The sequence below is a fragment of the Corvus brachyrhynchos genome, unplaced genomic scaffold (assembly GCF_000691975.1).
Source record: "Corvus brachyrhynchos isolate BGI_N302 unplaced genomic scaffold, ASM69197v1 scaffold237, whole genome shotgun sequence".
Lineage (NCBI taxonomy): Eukaryota > Metazoa > Chordata > Aves > Passeriformes > Corvidae > Corvus > Corvus brachyrhynchos.
The window spans coordinates 1,093,228-1,115,584 of record NW_008238959.1 but is presented as its reverse complement, the minus strand read 5'-3'; the positions used below and the strand labels follow the sequence as shown (position 1 = coordinate 1,115,584).

The following is a 22,357-nucleotide window of genomic DNA, read 5'->3' as shown; positions in this document are numbered from 1 at the left end:
TCTTTCCCTTCAGCTGCTTCCAGCTCCCTGAAAAAATGATTCAGCTGTGTTTCAGGACCCCCTCTTGGTGATTCCAGGACTCCTGTAGCAAAAAGTGGTTTAGTAAAATCGAAGCACATTTACCAAATGATGTATTGAGGGCCTAAAGGGTGCCTCGAGGACTACCACTGCCTCAAAGCTAACCAGAAGAAAGTCCTAGGAGAAAAACAGTTGAGCAACAAAGCTCCAAAGGGAGGCACATGGATTAGGAACATCTTGAGTTATACTGTATAAGTGTCAAACCCGTCTAGCACTGCTTTATTAGTTTGTGTGGGAGGCAGAGTTTCAAATAAGCTACTTGGCTGTGGCCAGACCATTTCTCTCGCTCCAAGAAAATACATCAGCACTGACTCAGCAAATTTGCTGCTGTGACTGGTTTCAAGGCTGGCTCTTGTTACAGTCTTTAACCTCCAGTAAAAGTAAAGGAAAATTCTTTTTCCCCCTGACTTGAAGTGAAATGATACGTTTTATACTCAAGAAATTTGCACAGTAAAAGTTAGCACAATTATGGGTGCACAGAAAGTCACGGAAGACCTGTGCAAAACTTTGTTTACGTCATGACCCACCACAAACTGATGTCCCAGCCACCTGGAGAGGTTGAGAGACCAACCAGATTTAGTCCCTCAGAGGTCAGAAGGTCCAAGAAACTGTATTAGTCAGTCATGTGTCACCAGGTAAGATTAAAAGCCTTGCCTGCTTCATCTCAAGAGAGCGCGAGGGTAAAGGCTGAACGTCTCAGCTTGAACCATCAAACAGCAACTTTTTTGATGTGCTACTGGTTGCTGAGAGGATGGAGGAGGGGAAAGACAGGGAGAAAAGGAAAGGGGTGTTAAATTTAAGAGCACAGATGTCTGAACTGTGATAGCCATTCAACGAGGGAAGTCAAAATCAGAGAGGTTTTTGTGCAAGTTGCCTAAGACTGGAGGGTAATTCCATTTTGTACAAGTGCTAGATTTTCCTTTTGGTTGCATACAGTTCTAGCTATTGTACCACCAATTCAGCAATGCTTATACTTAACTCCAATTGTTTACACAAGCTTTAACAATATAAAGAGTCTGTACTGATGGGCAAGCACACTCATATTTACCCACAGCTCATACATGCAAGGGCTTGCCTAATTCTGTGACAGCTGAAATGAGAGGTTTAATTCAATAACCTTAGTTGTACAATTTAAAAACCACAGCTTAAATGAATGTTAGCAAATCAGAGCGGCTAAAGACATTTACCTTTGTTTTACAATGTAGTGTATATGAACTGCGATTAAAGAAACCAAAGTGAGTAGTTTGGAGCAAAAGGTTAAGTTTTCTGTAAGCGAAACGCTGCTCTGTTTATGTAAGCACCATTAGCAACATAAACTTGGGAACAGGAATAACACTTTTACATATTGTTTTCAGTATTAATGTTTGGGTTTTCCTTTATGAGAATCTTTGATGCCTCACCTTTTCCTGTTCGGTGTACACTTCCTGAGGGGAAAATATTTGAATTTAAGAAAAATTATATGGGGGGAAATAGACTAAAATAGCACCTTTTGGCCAACAGTTATTGCTGGTATATCACCCTGGCCTTTTAACAACCCCATATGATAGAACTGAGAAGTGTAATCAGTCCCAAACAGTGGTATTTCTAATGTGAAATCCAAAAGCATTGTGTTATACCGTACACATGCAGATTGTCTCCTAATCAAACATCATTTTTTCACAGTCACTTTAGAGAACTGCTGCTGCGTAGTCATAGAAATGATACTGTCATTGGTTTTTGGGAGGTGGAAACCTATATCTGTTTGTATGCAAAACTGTCATGAAGAGTCTAAAGCCCTGATGACAGATGCCTGGTGGAGGGTTAGCACCCCTGAATCACTGGGGAGCGTGGCTTGTGCCGTGACAAACACCACCTCTGATTCTCACCCACTGGTGGTGGTTGGTAGGTCTCTTCCCCTTCATCTGTGCACCTTTTTTACAGGACTTACTAATTGTCCCCTGAGGTAGGCTTTGTGCTACCTTTTCACCCACTGGGAAAAAGAAAAATTTTCCTACTCTCTGTGCTCCCTCTGCATTTCTGTACCTTGTTGTTCCTCACAAGACTGTCTCTCACTCTGATTTTCCGCTCAGATTATAAAAGTCATTAATTTGTGTTCTCTCCATGCGTAGTTCAATGACCTCCTGTTGCCCTCAGCTGTCCAAATGTTCTGTGTGCAAGTGGATGGCAGGGGCACAGTTGCTCTGGGGTTGAAGAGCACCCACCCCCTCCCCTGTGCTGCCGTCCCCTGCTGATTCCCACCCTTCCGTGCCTTTACCTTTCTGCCTTAACCTCCTCATTTTTGGAATATAAAAGTAGTAGTGCATTTTCAATTACCTAAAGAATGGGCACCCAAGGATTCGGTACCCTGTTGAAAACTGATGTGCTAATGGGAAAAGGGGCCAAGCAGAATTAGTACATTTTGGCATCGGAAAGGTTATAATGTGTATCAATATATTATAAAACAAAATAATTCAGTTGATACGCCAATTGATGTCTTTGTTAGCAGTATTTAAAGGAATTACTACCACATCATTTTATTGAAATCACACGTTTCAAATTAGTTCCAAATGAGGGTCACTTGATAAGGAGGGGCAATTTCATCCTCATGTTACTGGACCACTGGTTTCAGTCTGGGATCTGTGGATTTTTTTGTTACGTAATTGTTTCCCAGGGGGCTGATGTAGAATAACCTTTTAAAAAAAAATTTATCTTTCCTGTTTAGAGAAAGATACATGTCCATTGGAAAATAGTTTGGGCTACGTAAACTGAAAATGTTTGAAAAACATTTCAAGTATATTAGAAATCTGAGAAAACCACCACCATAAGGTACTTTAAAATTTTTAAAGAACAGAGGAAAAGATTGAAAATATAATGATGAAACAAAGTATTTCCAGCTATGCTATACAGGATTAAAATATAAGGATTAAAGCCCTATATCTCATGTTTCAGGAAATAAAATTATTTACTACCCCAGTCAGGAAGATGTTTCCCATGCATGACTTTACAAGGAGTTGCTTATGAATCATATCACCCTTATTTCATATATATTTCGTTTTGCAAAAATCTGATTGTGGACTTTATGGCAAGCTCATCCAAAGGCAGCTGTACCTGCTGAGTAACATTCGTAGGATATTATAATGAGTAGAAGGAAGAAAAAAAATCACTTATAAGAATGATTTTTCCTTTTTTTCCAAAAAGGGATGTTTCTACTTTGTACAACTGTTGTTGTGAGAAGAACAATTTGTTATTTTAAATTGAGAATGGATTCACAATTTAAATGCATGAATGTTTAACATAGATGAAGTAGCTGCTCTACTAGTTTTACCAAAATGCAGTACTTTATCAGTTGTTTTGATCGACACAGTTTAAAATTCCATTTAAACCCAAAATAGGGATGGTTAATTTAAAGATCTATGACTTGATTTTTCATTTGGTTTACAGTGACATAAATCCATTTGCTTTGGAATAATTGTTATTGATTTTCATCAGTGTAAGGAGATTCAGGGCTTCTTTTCTTAGAAAATCTGGGTGTTCCTTTGCTCTTCCTTTCAGCTTGTTACAAAAAAATGGAAAAGGTTGTCATAGAATGGAAATGATGAGCAGTGTGGATTTTCAGGGAATCAAAACATTTTAATGATCTCATTAAGTGTATCATTTACAACACATATGTGTTAAAAGAAATATGTTCCTCTGGGTTAGTAGAAGTGCTGGGTGCACAATGTGTTTGAACATGTTAGGCTTCCACTAGAATCTATGCCAGAACTGCAGAAACTTGGAGGGAAAAAAACCCCAAAACTCCAACCTTTATCTTGTGTCAGCGTCTTCAGAGACAGAAACCATTTTATCATATTTTATGCAAAATGAAGAAAAAAGGTGTTATGAGAACTTGATAGATTGTTCCAGGACTGCATCTCTGTTGATAGATAAGTACTGCTATTGAATTCTATAAGATTGATTGTCATTCTATGATATTACTAGGGTTAATAATGGATTTTCTTAGGCATGCAACAACTAGTGTTTTACAGAGACAGCAGTCTTTCTAAGACCACAGTTTTATCATTAATTGGGTTTTGTATGTGGTCTTGAGAGCTTGGAAAATGATGGTTCTTGAAAAGACACAGATACTACAATAGTGGTTCTTGAAGATGCTTCATCCATTTGGCTGCCTCTTCTAAACCACAGATTCTGGAGAAAAACACCTACTTCCAACAGGCAGGTTCCTGATGATACACGAAGGGCGAAACCCCAGTGCTGATACTAAGACTTATTTTTTCCTGTCTTGGGGCAATCCAGCTTTGGAGCTGTAGGTGCATTAAACCATACCTCCTAAAGCAAGAGTTTTAAATATGTGCTATTTAATGAGAGATGTGTCCAGCTTTCAAAACTGCATCTTTGCCATATGTAGGCAGCATCCTTCTCAAAGGGATGAGCTGTTTCCACCCTGAGTCAGGCAGTGCACTGGGCGACAGGCCTGGGCTGGAGAGCAAAAGCTGTTGCATTATACCTCTGCTATTTCTTTTTATTGTGATATTGTTCCTGCAGTGGTTTGCTGACAAGTTATATGTTTTACAGATCAGGTCTGCTTGATGAGGAATCCTTGCTTTAAATCCTGTCTAGGATAAATCGGGTTTGTAAATCGCACCTTATGGTTCCTATTGGCATGCTAACGATCTCAAAGGGAGGGCTTGGGTTTTGAAAAAAAATCTAAGCTAATGCCTAGGGTTCCTGAAAGAGCTGTTGATGTCATGAAAACTCTTGTTAAAGGCCCCTCTTAAAATGTAGGAACTTGTCAGACCCTACTTAATTTGGGCTGTTTAGAACCACTGAAATGACACATCAAAGCATCCTTTGCTACATCTGGCCACATCTCTTCTGCCTGGCCACATCTCTAATGCTGCATTGCAGCAATTCCAGTGCTGCCAATAGTGATGCAAACCAGAGCATGATGTGGCCCATCATGGTTAGGGTGTTTTCACTGCACAGATAACTATGCAAGGCACTTAGCCCAGTATGTTTGGCCCCACAGACAGCAAGAATGATTCTTCTCTGGGTTACTGCAGGATAGTGAGCTCCCAGCCATATGCCACCCACACACATTTTGAAAAAGTGTTCAAATAAGTCAAAATACATCAACCATATAACAGCGTTTTGAACTCTCCACATTTATTCATACCAGGTGTGAGCAATGAGTTGTGTTTTACGAAACCTCTCTGAACTGAGGAAGCAGTGCAGAGCCAGGAGACAAATGTGGGACTCTGACATCTCTCCTTCCCACCAGTCTAAGGTAGTTTCTGTCATTACCACCAACACATTTCCAGGTGAATTAGTAAGGTTAGTAGCATAACAAATTAGGCCTTATTCACCTGTGATAACTGTTGGCATTTTAGCTGCTGCATCGACTTGATCCAATGAAAATCAACATAAAGGGTAAAGTGGTTAACACACCATCAGCTTTGATGACACTCTTCCTGGCACTGAGTGGCCATTTTGTGGAGAAAAATGCTGCTGTATGTTCAACATTAGCAAGTCTTCACTACCTCCTGAGGAAGAGGGAAGCTAACCATTTCTGTGCCTCAAAAAGTACTTTGCATTCATTTATACAAAGATATCTGTAGCACTCTGCCTGGATCTCTCACATAGAATCAATCCTGAGGAAAAAGACATTACTTCTGCTGAAGTTCATACCAAAGCCAGATTTCATAGCCAAATTACAAACCTCTAGGACAGGGCTTTTTAGTGGAAATGCTGACATAGCCTTAACTATTTTGTGTGACTCCAGTGGGCACCAGCTTAAATTCTAGTTATGATGTGCATTTAATGGCATGGGATCAAACATAGAGTGTAATGGGATATTTTAAGATACTGTGTTTGAAGAGAATCAGTACTTAAACATTATTTATGAACCATATCATTTAAATGCTTCTGAAATGTGCCATTCAGTCTTTGGGTGCATGAAAAATTTTCCAATCACATTTCTCAGAATGAACGGTAGCATAGTTTTCTTCCACAGCTTTAATGCTGAGGCACTTCCAAGAAGAGAGTTGGTATTATTTAGTGGAACCCTTACTGGAATATTTATGGAAAATAAAGGTTTTCATTTTTCATTGTGGTGCTCTCTAGTTCTTCATCTCAGCCCTTTCAGGAATATTCCGATTTTGCTTGGAGTATATCTTTGAGGATTGTTTCTCTCCAGTTAACAGTGACTCTGTGAGAAGACAGAAGCTACTAGTATTTGTTGTGCTCTGCTAGACAAATCAGCTCTTTCTTGTGCAGTATCTTTCATATATTTAAAGTTAAATTGATAGCATTATAGTTTTTTCTCTCACACAACCTAATATGCTCTTTTTTTTTTTTTTTTTTTTTATGCTGAGAAAGCATTTGCTCCAAAAGGGAAGTTGACATTCATTAGTTGTGCAGGTTGACAGTAAAACTTGCTTTAATGCGGATGGTGACTAGAACTCTCATTGCTTTTGCTGCAAATGGGAATGTAGCATTGAAAGCAGTCAGGTTTGCTTATTACTCAGTTGCAGCGTGGAACTTTAAAGCATATACTTAATCCTAGAAAGAAACCTGTTCCTTCAACTCTTATTTGCTGAATAAAAATGCTAACTGAAATAATTTCAGTACAGAAGGTTAGGAAGTTTCAGAGCTAATCCTAGTAAGTTTTTGCAATAGATTGAATCTGTTTTTAATTAATTAGCAATAATTTGTGTGAAGGTCTCAAAGCACTTTGATAAGTTAAAAATAGAAACAATCTTTGGAGAGGTGCCAGTCAGACTAAGCCAAAGAGACTCTGTCACTGGTTTCTGTTAAGCCAGAACTCCAGTCCTGCTGCAAGCCTGTCCAGCTAGGAACAGGGAAACCACAGTACTTTGCTTTCAGAAGTTACAATAGCAGAGTCACAGGGTTGGTACTGTCCAATTTTTGAGAAATTTGCTTTGAAAATGACTCTGGACTATATTTTGTTTCTGAAAGTTTGCAAATCATACTATTTAGGAAGCTTCCTTTATATATTAATATAAAATATTCATGTATATTTAAGGAGATATGGAAATCATGTAATTTTCATCCTTTAAAGAACAAGCACAAATTGATGGTATATCCTAAGTGTCTAATAACTGGAATTGCAATTAGTTCAGCAGTTGATGAAAATTGAAAATTCTATCTCAATCCTGTGGTAAGGTCTGAATTATTTAAGTTCTTTATTCCACATGGGTCTTAGAGGTGTCCTTTTTTTTTTTTTCTAATTTTTTTTTTTTACTTTTGGTGGAGTCAAATGACACAGAAAAGTACTGTAGTGCTCTTGATTTTACAGGAAAAAATTAGTAACCTGAAAAGGACACTTCATGTTATTTAATAATGTTGCAGCAACCTACTATTTGTTTGACAGGAAACAGAATGTATTGAGATGCATATTTAAAGAGCAGAGTTCCATGGTGAAAAAAACTGCATGTATGCATTGAATGCATAAGCTACACTACTTAAGACTTTTGAAAATTGCTAAGAGCATATTACAACTGCAGATATTTTCACTAACTTTCCTGTTTTTCATTTGGAGGAGGTATCATCTGTCACCACTTATTCATATCCTTTTTTAGCTATTAAAAGGGCATGTAATTTTAATTTTTGTGGCTCATTAGTGTGCAAATGCCATTGGGCTTGTTTAGCTTAAACTCCTGGTCTAAATTCAAATCCCTCTGCTTTTGAGGAGACTATGACCACCTCTTAGAAACACAGCCATCATAATCTAAAAATCAAGATCTGAAAATAAGTAACAAAAAATATTGTTTAAAGCAACTCCACTGGGAGCAGAAATGGGTACACAAATTTTCCAAAGTGATACAGTGAACAGCATACTGAAATATGATAAAATAAAGTACGACCTTCAACTGAGAAAGTTGAAATCACAATTTCATGATCTAACTGAACCTGAGGGACAAAGAATCCCAAATAACTAGAAAAGTAGAATGCATTTAGCCATTACAGTTCTTTGGAGAATATGTAATATTTGCATAGTCCTGATTTTTTTTATTAATAAACAAACTTATTTAGATATATGCATTCCCTGGAAAAAAAAATTAAAAAGGAAAAGAGAAACGGCAACAGAAAACTTGAGGGTGGTCTAAGATGTCTGTCTTCTTTATGTAACCTTTTGCATTTTGTGTTTAAGAACTGACATTCCAAACGATTTTCTTTGGCTTTATGCCTGGAGTGAATACTGAGGCAGCAAATTAGGAATGCTTAAGAAGTCCCACAAAGAAAGATGTTTGCTGTGAAAGTGCAACTAATGTGACACTTGCACTGGAAGCTTCTTAGCTTGCTCAAATGATAAAAGATGGCATGGGTCTAGGTGGTGTAAGGGGACTGAGTGAAGACTGAAAATGCCATGTGCTGAGCTATACAAGATGTCTCCTGTGGCCAGCTAAGCTATCTGCCACTGTGACTGTGCTGATACTACCTTTTATTTCTCTTCCAGGGGCTAATTTTGTCACTCGGAAGATTAGCCGATCGGTAGCAAAGATTCACCTTGGACAGCTGGATTGTTTCAGCCTGGGCAATCTGGATGCTAAGAGAGACTGGGGCCATGCCAGGGACTATGTTGAGGTAAGCTGTGGGATTTTTTCTGAATCATCTTTGTGGTGGGGATAAGGCTTATTGCTGTAACTTCAGGTTATGGTCCACAGAGGGCTATCGCAAGATTTTTTTTTCCTGCCTATTGAGGTCTGTTAACTTTGTCTTGCTCTTGACTTCAGATTAGGGAATTTAGTAACACAGCAGTCTACCCCAGGCATGACCTGAACAGAAAAATAAATCTCTGGGTTTACATTCCTTGCCTGAATTCCTGGGGAAGGGGTCTGACTACAATGTGGATCTATTTTAGAGTATTTCTTCTATTCTTTTGACAATTTTTATGACCAGTATTAAGATTTCAGCAAGATGCAGTATGACCTGATGTGAAAGATCCTGCTGGAGGTTGGTGACCTTTTTTAAATAAGGCAAAAATTATGTATATGTTAATAATCAAAGGCCTCTTTGGTCATACATTATAAAGCAGCATCACAACACAGTTGTGATGGCAGAAATTGGAACACATAAGCCTGCATCTAGTGTTTGAAATGTTTGTGTAGTCAGGATTTGTATCTAATTTTATTCTACCCATCTACTTAAGCAGACAAACAAACAATACCCCTGTATTGTATTACAAGCAGACATGAATGACCATGTAGGAAATATTGTCTTTTCCCCAGGAGATTTTTGTCCCCATTTTGGTGCTTAAAGTTTTCCTGTGGTCACTGTACTATTTCTGTCTTTTAATAATTCCTTGCTGGGAAACCGGATTTGACTTCACCATTCATTGATGTAGTTTAAAAAGATGACAACTGTTTGTTTTGGTTTTCTGTATTTCAAAGTAAGAAGTATCTCAGTAGGCAAAAGTCTGATTTTTATCATAAATTGAGACTTTAAAGGTAGAGTAAAAGCTGAGCTCTCAAATCTTCTTTACCATCAAAAAGAGCAAGAAAATAAAATTGTAATACCTCGCTATAAAATGATGTCCTGGATGACATTAAGAAAGGTAAACAGCCGTATCACCTTGGTATCAAAAGGGTTACATCAGGCGAGTGAAGAAGGTGTTTTTTGGCAGCCAGCTATAAATGAAGTTGTCTTTGGTTCTGTGCTGCATTTGCATGAGATGCTAAGGGCACCATGAGTGTAATGACTGTGCCTCCACAACTATGGTTTTATATTTGTGGCTACAGCATTAGATGAAGCAGTTAAACCAGTAACCCATCAGTCATCTTTTTAATGCATAAAACTATAGTCATGAGTGACCATAAAACCAGTTACCAAGTCTCAGCTGAAAGAAAGTAAAAGATAAGTCAAATAGAATGATCAGTTGCATGAACATAATGAATATGATTTGATAACAGGCATTGGATATTTCATAAAGACTTCAGCTATCTCATTCCAACACAAATTGCACTAGATCATAAATCAAGGGATGAATCCTGAGGTCTTCTTTAAGGGAAATCCAAAATAATCCTCTCGTGCCTTCTGGGTTAGACCCTTGCCCTGTGTTCACAGAATCACAGGATGGGTCAGGCTGGAAGGTACCAGAATGGCTTATCTGGTCCAACCTTCCTGCTCAGGCAGGAATGAGATCCTAGAGATCATTGAACAGAATTGTGTCCAGACAGTTCTTGAATATCTCCAGTGAGGGTGACTCCACAGCCTCTCTGGGCAATCTGTTCCAGTGCATGGTCACCCGCACAGTAAAGTTCCTCCTCACGTTCAGGTGGAACTTCCTGTGTATCAGTTCCTTCTCTTTGCCTCTTGTCCTATTGCTTGGCACCACCAAGAGCCTGGATCTATCCTCTTGACACTCCCATCAGATACTGATAGACATTGATGACATACATCCCCTCTCACTCATCTCTTCTCGAGGCTGAACAGGCCTAGCTCCCTCAGCCTATCAGGGCTATTATTCAAACCTTAAAAATCAAAAAGGAAATGAGAACAAGTCTATCCAGAAGGATGACTAGCTTTCAAGGCCTTTGGCCTCCAGAAGGAATGTAGTTTTCTGAGGTCTGTGGCATGAACACATGATTTTTGTGCAAGTAGCATTCCAGGCCTTTCAGCTACGCATCTTGGGCCTGTCCCAAAATCTTCTGGAAAGAATTCCTCGCTAAAATATAGTTCATCTTGAGTATTTCTCATCCCAGAGAGGTACCCCTTCAGATAATGGGAGAGTTATTATAAATTCTCTAATTCCCTGAGTATTGTGGAAATGTGGTTACAGGCAGACTTCTAATGGCTAAAAAATAAGGTAACTTTAAACTGGAAATAAACAATTATTTGAAGCTTTAATGGACTGGAAAGTAGGGCTTAGAGATTTAACGTTGTTCAAATAAATACATAGTATGTTAGAAAGCATGATCATATTTACAAGCATTTGGGGAGCTTCCTTAAGCATATGGCTGAACACATAGGGATATATCTTATCCTCTCCATATGTAGCTTTAAATCCCATCGACATTAATACAAGTAACACATGTGCATATAGACTAGACCATGTACTGTGTTTTCTTTTTTCTTATTTCTTTATTAGGAATAATAATAAAACCATAAATACATTCTTTTTTTGTTGTTTTATGAAATATTATGGGTCAATTCCTGGCCTCATGAAAGTTGATGAGCAAACTCCCATTGTCTTCATGGAGAGACAGTGTCCTGTATGTGTTGGACTTGAGAATGTCTGGTGGTTACAAAGCACAAGCAGAATTCATGACTCTTGGGCTTTGATTATATGAGTTTATTTGACTGCCACTGTGATTTTGGGCAAACTCCTTTGTATACAGTAAAACATGGAAGTGTGTAGGTGCCCACTGAGGGATGTGTTGAGGGTAGCAGATGATTCAGAAGTTTGAGGTTTAAACATAGATTCATATCAGTGGAGAGTAGTTGGAAAATGTGTTTGATCAGGATTTTGACTTGGCACTTGAACTGCCACCTGCAGGAACAGGGTACAGCAGCATTGTGCTGGTGAATGAAAATCGGGAAGTCCAGCTCTCTGGAAGAAAAGGATTCCATTCAGTGTTTGAAGAGAACAGAATAGAAATAAGTAGGCATTGAAAATTTTTGGTGTGGGATTATAAATTTTAACCTAAAATTAGTAACTCTCAACATATTGGCAGAAATTGCTGCTGCCTCTTGCTCTCCCTTTCTCCATTATTGGCTCTGCTGTGATCCAGCACAAATCTCATGAGATGGTGTTAGAGGTGATGATCAATGCCACAGAGTTGGAAGAGGAAAAATAATGTATCAATGCTATTGACATAATGAAACTTCTGTGTACTATTTTGCTTTGTGAGGATAACATGCCCTTTATTTGCTGCAGACTACCTGCTGAGTATTTTCAGTTATTAGCACTACGGCAAGCCTTAAAAGTACTGAGTACAGTGCTGAGTACAGGGGAAGAATCACCCTTCTAGCCACACTATTGCTGGTACAGGCCAGGATACCATTGGCCTTCTGGGCCACCTGGACACACCAGCCTCAGTTGCTGAGCTGAGGCTTTTTCTTCCCATCCTTCAGTTTCCTCTTCATCACCTGCTGATGCTCAGGTTGCCTTCTGCAATTGCACTGGCCGTACCTCAGTCAAACAGCACAAATACTGCACTCGTGAAAGCTGTGGAAAAGCCCCTGAATCTTGATCTTACCAAACTAAAAGAAGTCAAAGGTAACAGTTTTAATAGTCGTTAGGTATTCATAGAGATCTGAAATATTTTCTCTTGCCTTCAATAGGCAGCAATCCAGTAGTATTTCAAGCAGTAATTACAGAGGACTCATAATTGGGTCATAATTGGCTCCAATTCAATTAATTACATGTCTAGTCAAATGTTTAAAATTAGGTATGTGCCTACATTCATGGTGAAATCAGGGTGCATTTGATACTTAGAATGTATGGGAATTGGCTTCCATTAATTTATATTTAAATAATGTAAAAGAAAATCAAAGCAAAAGAGAACTGTTTATAAATAAGTAATATAGTAAGTTATTGTACAGGCCAACCAAGCATATTGAGAAACCGTGAAACTGCTTAAAGAGAGAATATCCATCTTACTTTTTTTTTTTTTTTAAATTGGTGCTGATGCTGATTCATGCTTCAGTCTGTGATTAAAATGCACAAGAAAATATGCAGTAATTTTTATTGTCTTAGACCATTCTGCACATGTTGAAATTTAGATAGTAAAATCTAATCTTTGTTTAAATCTCTAGTGAGCATCACCTGGTCTTTCACTTATGATTTTTCTGTTTACCATTCTAATAGGCAGAAACTGACCCTTGGAAACAACTGCTACCACTGCTGTGGTGGGAAATCCCTTCTTGTATGTTTGTGTGTATGTTTAAATATAAAAGCTCTTGCCAGAAACAATTATTTAAAATTTTACTTTACTCTTGTGCATAAGAAAAGGAGTCAGCCAGTAAGACTATTGGCCAAAGCGTTTCTAGTTTTGTGGTGTTGTTTTCTTGTAGCATTAAGGATGTGTTGTCTTTTGAGATACATTTTACCTTAGTCTGCTAAGACTTGAAGTTTTTTCTGAGTAATCCTTTCACCACCCCAGCTGAATTCTTGCTTGTGAGAGTCTTGCTTTGTTAAGGACTGTTGGTTATAAAAGGGAAGTCAGTTGTATCTGTCTGTGTAACTATCAATACCTCGTACAGTTATGAGATTGGCTCATGAATTTAAGGCATGTTTCTAAATGGGGATTACCCTTTTGGTACGGACTGAAGTGAAAGTGCTTTTCCTTTCTTATTGCGTAGTTTTTAAGTTGAAAGTGAATATCTTCTAACAAAAGTTGAAAAATAATTTTAAACCCTCAGTGATGGGCTTGTTTCAGTATGAGGGTATAGCCATCCAGGTAAAGTGTACTTTGTGTATTTCCAAATGAGAACTTTTTCTTCTCATCAGCTTGTCTGACCTGGGATGACTAATGGCTCTATTAAGCCAAACTGGTCTTCAGATTAAATCAAATCTGCTCTAGGTGGAACTGCTTCCCCCTAGGTGAAGTAATTGTGAGAGCAGCAGGACTTACAAGAACCTTAAGGAGAAAAGTTTGATAGACTGTGCTCCTTTGGAACAACTACTGAACATTCACAAAACTCTTGACAGGTACTTGCTGAAGCAGTACCTTTTCTAGAAGCATGTGTATCAAAGACAATGAGGCAATGAGTATTCCATCCCTGATTTTTCTAATAGTTTAAAAATCTTTAATTTAGAACTAAGTCTCATTCTGAAATGTTTTTGAGAAAGCAACATCTTCCCAAAGGAATTATGCACTTGCCAAAGGCAGAATATTTTTTGATTTCCTCATGTAAATATTTAGGACTTGTGGAGATAGGCGTCCAGGATAAAGGAAGTGACATTTGACCACAGTAATACATTCAATCATCCACCCAAATAATGACCCAGTTCTCAGGATACAATACAACCTGCATAAGTGGTCACAGTACAGTCCCAGCTGGTTTCAAATGAAAGATGTGAAGTTCACCCAACACTAACCCACAGGCACTGGCACTGCAATACAGACTCTTCATGACACAACAAGAGTGCTGGAAGAGCAGATCCCAGAAGTAAAGATTGTCTTCCCTGACTGAGTCTACAGGGGAAATACATAGATAAGTGGATTTCCAGGTCAATTAATGGTATCATTATTTTAGTAAGTTATTTTTACATGCTGTGCCTCAACTGAAATATTCCAAGCCTACAAAAGAGCTCGTCTTGATATGAGGTGGTAGATGGTGTCACTGGCCACCAAACAGGTGTCTCCCCTCCAGGTCTCTCATGCAGAATCAAAATAGGATTCTGTGACACACTGTTGTAATTTCTCTCTCTTTATTGCTGTCCAGGTAGGCTCCCTCAGCTCTGTAGGGCACCTGTGGCCCCACTTGACTTCTGGCTTCAGAAACGACTGTTTCATTTCTCTGGTTTTAGTTACAAACTTCAGAGTGGGACTGAAGACCAAACATTTTCTCAAAGGCTATATCTGTGCAGTGCCAAAATGAACTGCCACAAATTATAAGCATATAGTGAAGCTCTCATCAGTGTACATTTCTTCTCCATTCTCCCATACAAGCAGAGAAAAAGTTGAAATTTAAGTAGTTATGTTTTCTTTTCGTTAGAGCATGATTTAGTGCCAGCAAAATGTAGGTATAATTCTCAACCATCTTCTTCCAGATTTTGAAAATATGGGCAAAGCTTCCCTTATGAAGAGAGAACTGTTTTAGAATAACCTCAATAGTGAAAGTTTTCCTTTTTAATGCTAAATAAAGGCTTACATTTTGGTAAATAAGACTGCATGCTAAAGGACGTTATAATGCATTTCTTTCAGTGCATGTAATTTAGATTAGACTTCTTGACTTTTAGAAATAGTTGCAATTCTCAGCAGACTAACACACTATCATCTTAGTTTTACTCATGTGGATGATGTCTACAATAAAGAAAAACAAACCCAAACCAAGCCCTTTGTGGTTTTTGAAATGCTGAAGCCTGCAAATATATGATTCTAAATAACTACAGCATAAATGAGATAATCTGAACACACTTCATTCATGTGTGCATGCACACACAATACACAGCCTGTATAAATGTGTGCATGTGAATGTATGTTTCTGTGCATGGATGGTTTCTGTGGAAATTAGTTTCAGTTTCATGTAGTTTGAGAGGTCCATTTATGTGCTATTTTTTCTTTAAGTTTGAGGTGATTGATAGTAAGAGATTGTACAAGAAAGTAAGTCGTTTATTGCAATAGGCATGAATGGTCTCCATAATTAAAACATAAAAATGAGGAAAGAAAAATTTTTTAATTACAATATATAGGTATTCTGTCTAATATACATCATATGGCATTGATTTCCAGCAATGGTGGACTGTAAGTCCAACTGTAATTGTTGTTAAACCTTTCAGAAAACTATCCTCATCTATTTCAGAACTGTAGCATCATTTTCCCCTTTTTATTTTCTTGCAGACATATTTTCTGTGAGGGAAGCACATATGTAAATAGATTTTTTTTCTTATTTACAGAGATTTTCCTTTAACTTTCTTTTTCAGCACTTTCATGTTTGACCTATTAGTGTTTTTAGGCTCTACAAAGCCAGGAAAAAGTGCTTTCCTCAGCAAAACCATCTGGTTTAGTTTCCTGTGCCTCAACAATGATATGTGTATTATTATCAAGGCCACCCCGGTGGTTTTCTGAGTGGTCTTGTTACAGCGGTGGTCTTGGAGTGATGGAAAAGTTAGACTAAGGCTTCTTTCAAGTATAAGGTTTCCAAATTGATAAATTATGTATTGTTGTCATGTTTCTGACAATGACCTATTTTGCCATTGTGGCTTGAATGAAGTATCTCTTCCATCCAATAACACAATTACAGGAGTCCTCCTGATAAATTCTGCTTTTGCAGCCTGTTCTTCTTGAGAATACCAAATTAAGGTACTTTGCATAAATAACTGTAAATGTGTGCTGTGTTCCTATGATTTTAATTTTCTGCTCTGTCTGGCAACGTGTGAAAACCCAAGTAAAATTATGACTCCATAATTTAGGAGTTATCCTTTCACTTGTTCTAAGGCCTGTAGAAAGCATGTAGATGTCAGCAGAGAGGCTACGTAATGCAGTGTATGCACCATCATTGCAGTCCACCTCAGTGCATGCTGCAGGACAAGGTTTACTCATTAGCTGGTGGCAATGTTGCACCAGGGTGAAAACAAGCCAGACCTTAAACAAAAAAAAAAAAGTCTGTTCCACCTTCCAGTCAGTCTTGTGGTGCTTTTAACCTGGGATAAGTCTAGATGAGACTGTGGGAAAGAGATGAATCTCATGAGGGAGATGGGATTGCCTGGACCCAGGGAGTGATGCACCAGACAGCCTGGTCAGGGCTGCAGCTGTGCCTGGAGGGAAACCACTGCCCCATCATGGAATGGAGCATGTTCACCATAGAGTGAATCTTCACAAAATTTAACAGCAAAGGTCTCACAAGTCTCTCTTCAGTGCTTGTAAATCAGGATTTTAACTTTTTTTTTTCCATTGTATTCCACATAAAGTTTATGAATTGGGCAAGTTTAAGGAAAATGTGAAGGAAATGTTCTCATAAACATTCTCTAGCCTTCTGCATGCAGAATTTCAAATACTTACTCTACAACAAGGAGACCCCTAGTTCATGGAAAAAATATTGAAGTTTAATACAAATGAAACGTATTTTTTAATCAGCTGAATCACTTCAATTGACATTTTTCCTTCCTTTCTTTGCTCCTTTTCCCATCGTGAGTGGGGGTTAAAAAAGGAAGGTAAAAAGCCAACCAGGTGTGTCCACATTTGAACCAAGAAATTTTTTCTCAGTCAGTTGGTATTTGGCAATATTTTAAAGAATGGGAAGCAGCATCTTTTATTGGTAAATGTTAGGCAACATTAAAAACAGGTACTGCTACCAGCCCCACCTGTAATAACGCAGATAGTTTCTCTTTATTAACTAATTTATGATTTATAGATTTATTTGAAGCTTAGAATAGTGTGCCACATTCTGAGAAAGCTCTATAGCATAGTTGGTTTGAATTTTAATAAGAGGGAAAAAAATCCCTTAAAACAGATCATTAAAATTTAATGAGGACATTTTTAAAGCCCTATAATGGTTCAATTTACACTGGAAGTCAAAAATAGTTAATGGTGTTGTTATGTCTGTGTGGTAACATCCTCACTATACAGTAATTGTTTTCATTTGAAATTAAGCCAGTAAAACATCATGGGCAATGCATTCCTGAAACCAAAGTTTTTAGTCCTCCAACTTCAGGTCATTTCACTGAAAGAAATGCTTCAGATAAATTAAAATGTCAGGGCTCACTTTTATTGTACTCTAGCTGTTAGTATTCTGTGCATTATTAAGAAGATTGGTTATCAGCAGAGTGACTGTTCTTTCCTGATCTGGGTATAGGAAAAAAACCCTTTTTTTTTTGCTTGCTTCAACGGGAAACATTCCCCAAACCCACAGGGTGCACTTAATATGCCACTTTTAGTTGTATCAGAAATACTTGAATTTTAGCCGTAGGTGTTTTTGGATGAAGCGTTGACCTAACAACCAACATTGATGATCCAAAGATAGAGCAGCTGAACTTTCCAGTTGGCCTTCTTTGGCCCATTTTAAGCTTTCCCCAGAGATAGCTGACTTGGTTACCAGGTTAAGTACGTGAACAAAGCTTATTGTTGTCTTCTGCTTGACTCCTTTCTCTCTTCCTCTCAAAATCCGCATGATTTCTGCAGTGAGAGCAATTGTGTCTTTCCTCAGGAGTATGAGGAGCATTGCATTTGCAAGGTCAGTGAGTGACACTGGTGTTCTCTTGTCCCCTCTTTCCAGTCAGCTTGGCAGTGTGACTGGGATGTGTTTGCCTGAGGCCATCAAAGTGGAGAATGAAGTAAAAGTAGGGCCCTGGCATCGTCCAGTGCCTTGTAGCTTACGTGAGGGCTGTGCAAAACAGCTGCTGGTTCCTTCAAACCTTCCAGCACTTCCTTCTCTGAAGGAAGGTTGAGGCTGACTGAAGCAAGGGAGCGAAGCAGTTGTGCTTCCTCGCACACCCTGCAGATCCACAGCTCAGTTCCTGGTGTGAGCAACCTTGGCAGCCATTCCATTGCTTCTAGTGGAATAAGGATTTCAGTGGTGCTTCTGAAGTGAGTACGCCAACATATTTGCTTCCAAATTTTCTGCTGTGCAGTGGGAATAAAAGGATCTCTGGTAGTGGATTTGAGGAAGAAACCTAGGGGATCCATAACTATTCAGAGCAAATGTTGCCTCTCTGCAAGGACGAACTATTGGGATTTTTTTTGTAGAATTGAATGCAGTCCAAGCACATTGGCTTACTCTTTAGCTTTGATCCTAATAACAAGCTCTGTACTTTTTAGAAGCTGATAGTTTTTAGTGCAAATTGTGCATTATTATTTCTTGATCTGCAAATGGGTTGGATTCTTTTTTTATTTAATATGAAGTGGCTTTCGTTCTTCCAAGTGCACTTTACAGATTTCTTTAAGGAGCAATAAATTTCACTAGTAGAGCATGAACTCCTACTTCTGCCTTAACCTCTATCAAGTGAGATGTTACTCTACACAGTAATAGTTTATCAAGGCAACCCTAATGCTCTAATACAAGGCACACATGTTGCTTTTGACATAATGAAAAGTTGGTACAAATCATACGATCTTGCTGCTCTGTGCTTTATTTTACAAGAAAAAGTAATGCTTTGTGTTGCTAATGCAGTATATTTCTTATGCAATACAGGCACATTTTCCCCTTCCTATTAATTTATTACACTGCATTTTTTTCCAGATCAACATTACTTTTCCATGTCTGGTGGGAATTTCTCTCTTCGTCTGAGGTGTTTTAAATTCAACAAGTATAAGGTTTTTAATACATCATGTTCATTTTAAAGGGGAAGTAATTGACAAGGGAAAAATATTTTGTATAGCCTTTTCATTTTATTGCCAGTATTATTACTGATATCCAAGGTAGATACATACTAAAATTACTCCAAGTCTAAAACTGTTCATCTTCCAGATTACAAGCAGATTTTGGAATACTGGAGAGCTGTCAGGAGGTATGAGATAGAATGGACTTCCCCAGTGCACCGATACATGCATGTTCCACGTTTGTTTGATGTTTTATGTTTTATTTCAACCCATAACACCTTGTGACTCACATGTCCTATCCATGGTATGCACTGCTGGAATGTGTTTTTCTGAGTTGATAGCATTGGTAGCATAAGTGGTACTGGGTTGCAAGGGGGAGCCTGCCACAGAGCAGGGCTCTGCTGTGTTCTGTTTTCTGGGAATGCCAAGGTGGAGCACCAAGGAGCTTCCCTACCAAAAACCTCTTCTGGACTAGCTAATGCCTCATCTCCAGGAAAATCTTTTTTCTTTTTTTTCTTTTTTTTTTTTTTTTCCTTTTAAAGTGTTTTAAGAGCAGGTAATGGCAATTTAGAACTGGTGTTGGTTTAGGTGGTGTGTGTAAGTTCTTATGGTCTGAGCACACTTAATGTTAAGACTTTAATATTATGTACAGCACTTTAATGGCATCTAAAAAATACGGGTGCTATTTTAGAAAATATATTATTTGATCCAGATAACCATAAAGGGTAAGGACATGTGTGAAGTGCTCAAGCCCCAAGAGGACTGTAGGGCTGTGAGTTCCCTCATTGCCCCCTTGGAAAACCTGAGGAGTGACAATGCTGAAAACCAACTGCAAGAACTGGTTTGGAGTGAAATCTTCTAATAATATGATTATTGGCTTTGGTGGGACTTCATTCACTGTATCTTACATTTGTGCACAGGGAGGCCAGTGGAAGAAAAAGAGGCTCTGTGCCTGCCCAGACTTACGCAGTACACCTGTGATAGGACAGCCACAATTTGGCTCTAAAAGTGACCTCAGGAGACATTAAAATGCCATTTTACACATTACCAATAAAATCAGGAAGCATAATAAAGAGTTTTCACCTGGCCTGCCCAGTGCCAGTTTTCAGTCTCAAGTTTGACAGTATGATGGAATTGGTGCACAACTGCCCACTCCTTGTAATTAAGTAAATTAGACTTTCCTTAGAGGAGGCCTTTTTCTTGCTGGTGTTCGTAAGGTCACATCTAAAGAAAGGCAGTGTAAAACCAACAGGAACATGTGTAAAAGTATAGCTTGCACAAGAAGTTTCAGTAAAAAGTCCTCCTAAACTGAAAGTAAATTTATCATCATTCTTACCACAATAATTTTGGAGTGATTACATAAAATAGTGTTAAATAATAGCAGAATCATGCACATTTTACATTTACTTTTAGAATACACTAAACTCAAGAGAAACAAGACTCAGTTCCCTTGGCTTAATTTATTCATATGAGGTTTGGGAACAAATTGTGTCATGAAATTGCATGCTGATGATAGGCAATTAGTTGCACTGATTTGTAGCAGTCTGATCATTTAAATACAATGTGTCATAAATATTTCAAGTCGGGGAAAAAAATCCAGATTTTGAAATCATTATCTTAAAAATGTCTTGGATGGTTGTTTATGTTCTGGAGCTGCTTGAAAAACAGTTGACTCCTAACCTAGCTGATAGTTTTATTAGAAGTATCTTAAAGTGATCCTTTTTGCTTAGATATGGTCTTTTGCTAGGACACTGGTTCATGTAAAGTCTCTTCCAGTGAAACAGTCTAACTTGTCAGTGCAAATTCTGTCTTGGTTTTAGAAAGTACTGCTGGAGCTTACAGTGTTACTACACTTTCCTGGAAGGAAAAATCACACACACTTTTCTATTTCCTGAAGGCAGATAAAGCTGGAAAATAAAACTGCCTGTAAGCAATGGCAAAATGGTGGTGCTCAGGATGAAAGCTAGGATCTGGAGTCCCACCCAGAACCAACTCCCCAGCAGCAAAAAGAAGCACTGTCTGGCAGAGAAAAGCAAATTTATACTCAGGGGTACCACAGCTGATGGAAATAACACTGCATCCTTTTGTTGGGGGGAATGTGAGAGCAATACAAGATGGGGAATAAGACCCCAGTTTATAGGGGAATGCTGTGCTCTCATCCCTTGCTCTCAGGCCAAAGTGAGCCACCAGCTGCCGCTGTGCTTGATTCTGCCTGTGAAAGGAGACTGAAGTTCTTTAGCCTGAGTGGGTCACAAAACAAAAGCACACATACAAAGTAGCAGGCATTTGCATTAGGTGTTGATGATTTGTTTTCCTACAGAGTGAAGAGAGATGAGGGAAGGATGTGCTCAGTGGACAAGTTTGACTTGAGAATTGTCCTTAACACTAATTAGACTTCTACTCTTGAAATGAAAAGGGGCTGCCTCTGCAGGATCCCATTTACTGGCTTACAAATATTCTGCATTTCTGCAGAATTAGTAATTTTGTATTGGGCACAGAGAGCCAGCTCAGACTGCCCACTTGGTTAGGGAAGAAGACAGCAAATGCAGGTTCTCTGTGTAACCTCACAGCACAAATAGGCCTGTCAGCCTACTGCTGGTAAAATAATCTTTTTACAGATGACAAAACTAGTCACTAGTGCTGCAGATTAGACTGAGAATACCCCTGCAGTTGTTTCTAATTAGCAGAAGACCCAAGTGTAGCGGGCTGGGTTTGTAGCCGGGCGGAAACACCAATTTAGTGTAGTGGTTTGGTCCAAAATACTCATTACTGTTTACCTTCTGTGAGATAACAATTAGGAGAAACGCAAAGCAGGCACCAAACTTGAAAGAATATAAAGAAGTTTATTAACAGACCTAAAAGCAGAAAAAAAAAAATCATACCACACCTTCAGAACTCTTCTCCTCCCCCCACCTTTCTCCCTTCTCCCAGCGACAATGTAAAAAGACAACCCTTAAGATGTTCAATCTGTTTACCACTTCCATAAAAACCTTGTTCAGTCCATTTAGGAAGAGGAGTCTCTCTTGCCCATGCTATGAAAGCATTATCACCACGAGACAGCCGCCCAGGTTGGTTCTCTGCTTGCATGTGAGTCCCTTCCCACAACTTGCAGCTTTTCCCACAACTGCTTTTGAGGGTCCACTCCTGAATTACTGGGGTATGAATTTAAGGTTGAGCCGTTCAGAAACAGAAGTTCTCTTCACCCATCTCTGGGAGCATTTCATCTCTAAGAACAGAGGCACTCCTCCTTCCCTGGGAGCAAAGGGTCTTCCTCATCTTCATCTCTAGGACTACCTCTGGGAGCATCTCTAGGAACTGAGGTTTTCTCCTTTCCCATTTGGAGCAAAAGTCCTCAT

The 22,357-nt window shown here is 38.7% G+C and overlaps 1 protein-coding gene across 1 annotated transcript in view; it reads left to right on the top strand.

Moving 5' to 3' along the window:
• GMDS (GDP-mannose 4,6-dehydratase) overlaps nucleotides 1-22,357 on the top strand; it is a gene marked incomplete at its 5' end in the record, with an annotated part of 352,873 nt that overhangs the window by 114,528 nt on the left and 215,988 nt on the right. Inside the window, one exon of the mRNA XM_017738583.1 lies at nucleotides 8,534-8,661. Within this exon, the coding sequence (XP_017594072.1) occupies nucleotides 8,534-8,661 (128 nt within the window). The remainder of the gene's footprint in view (nucleotides 1-8,533; nucleotides 8,662-22,357) is intronic.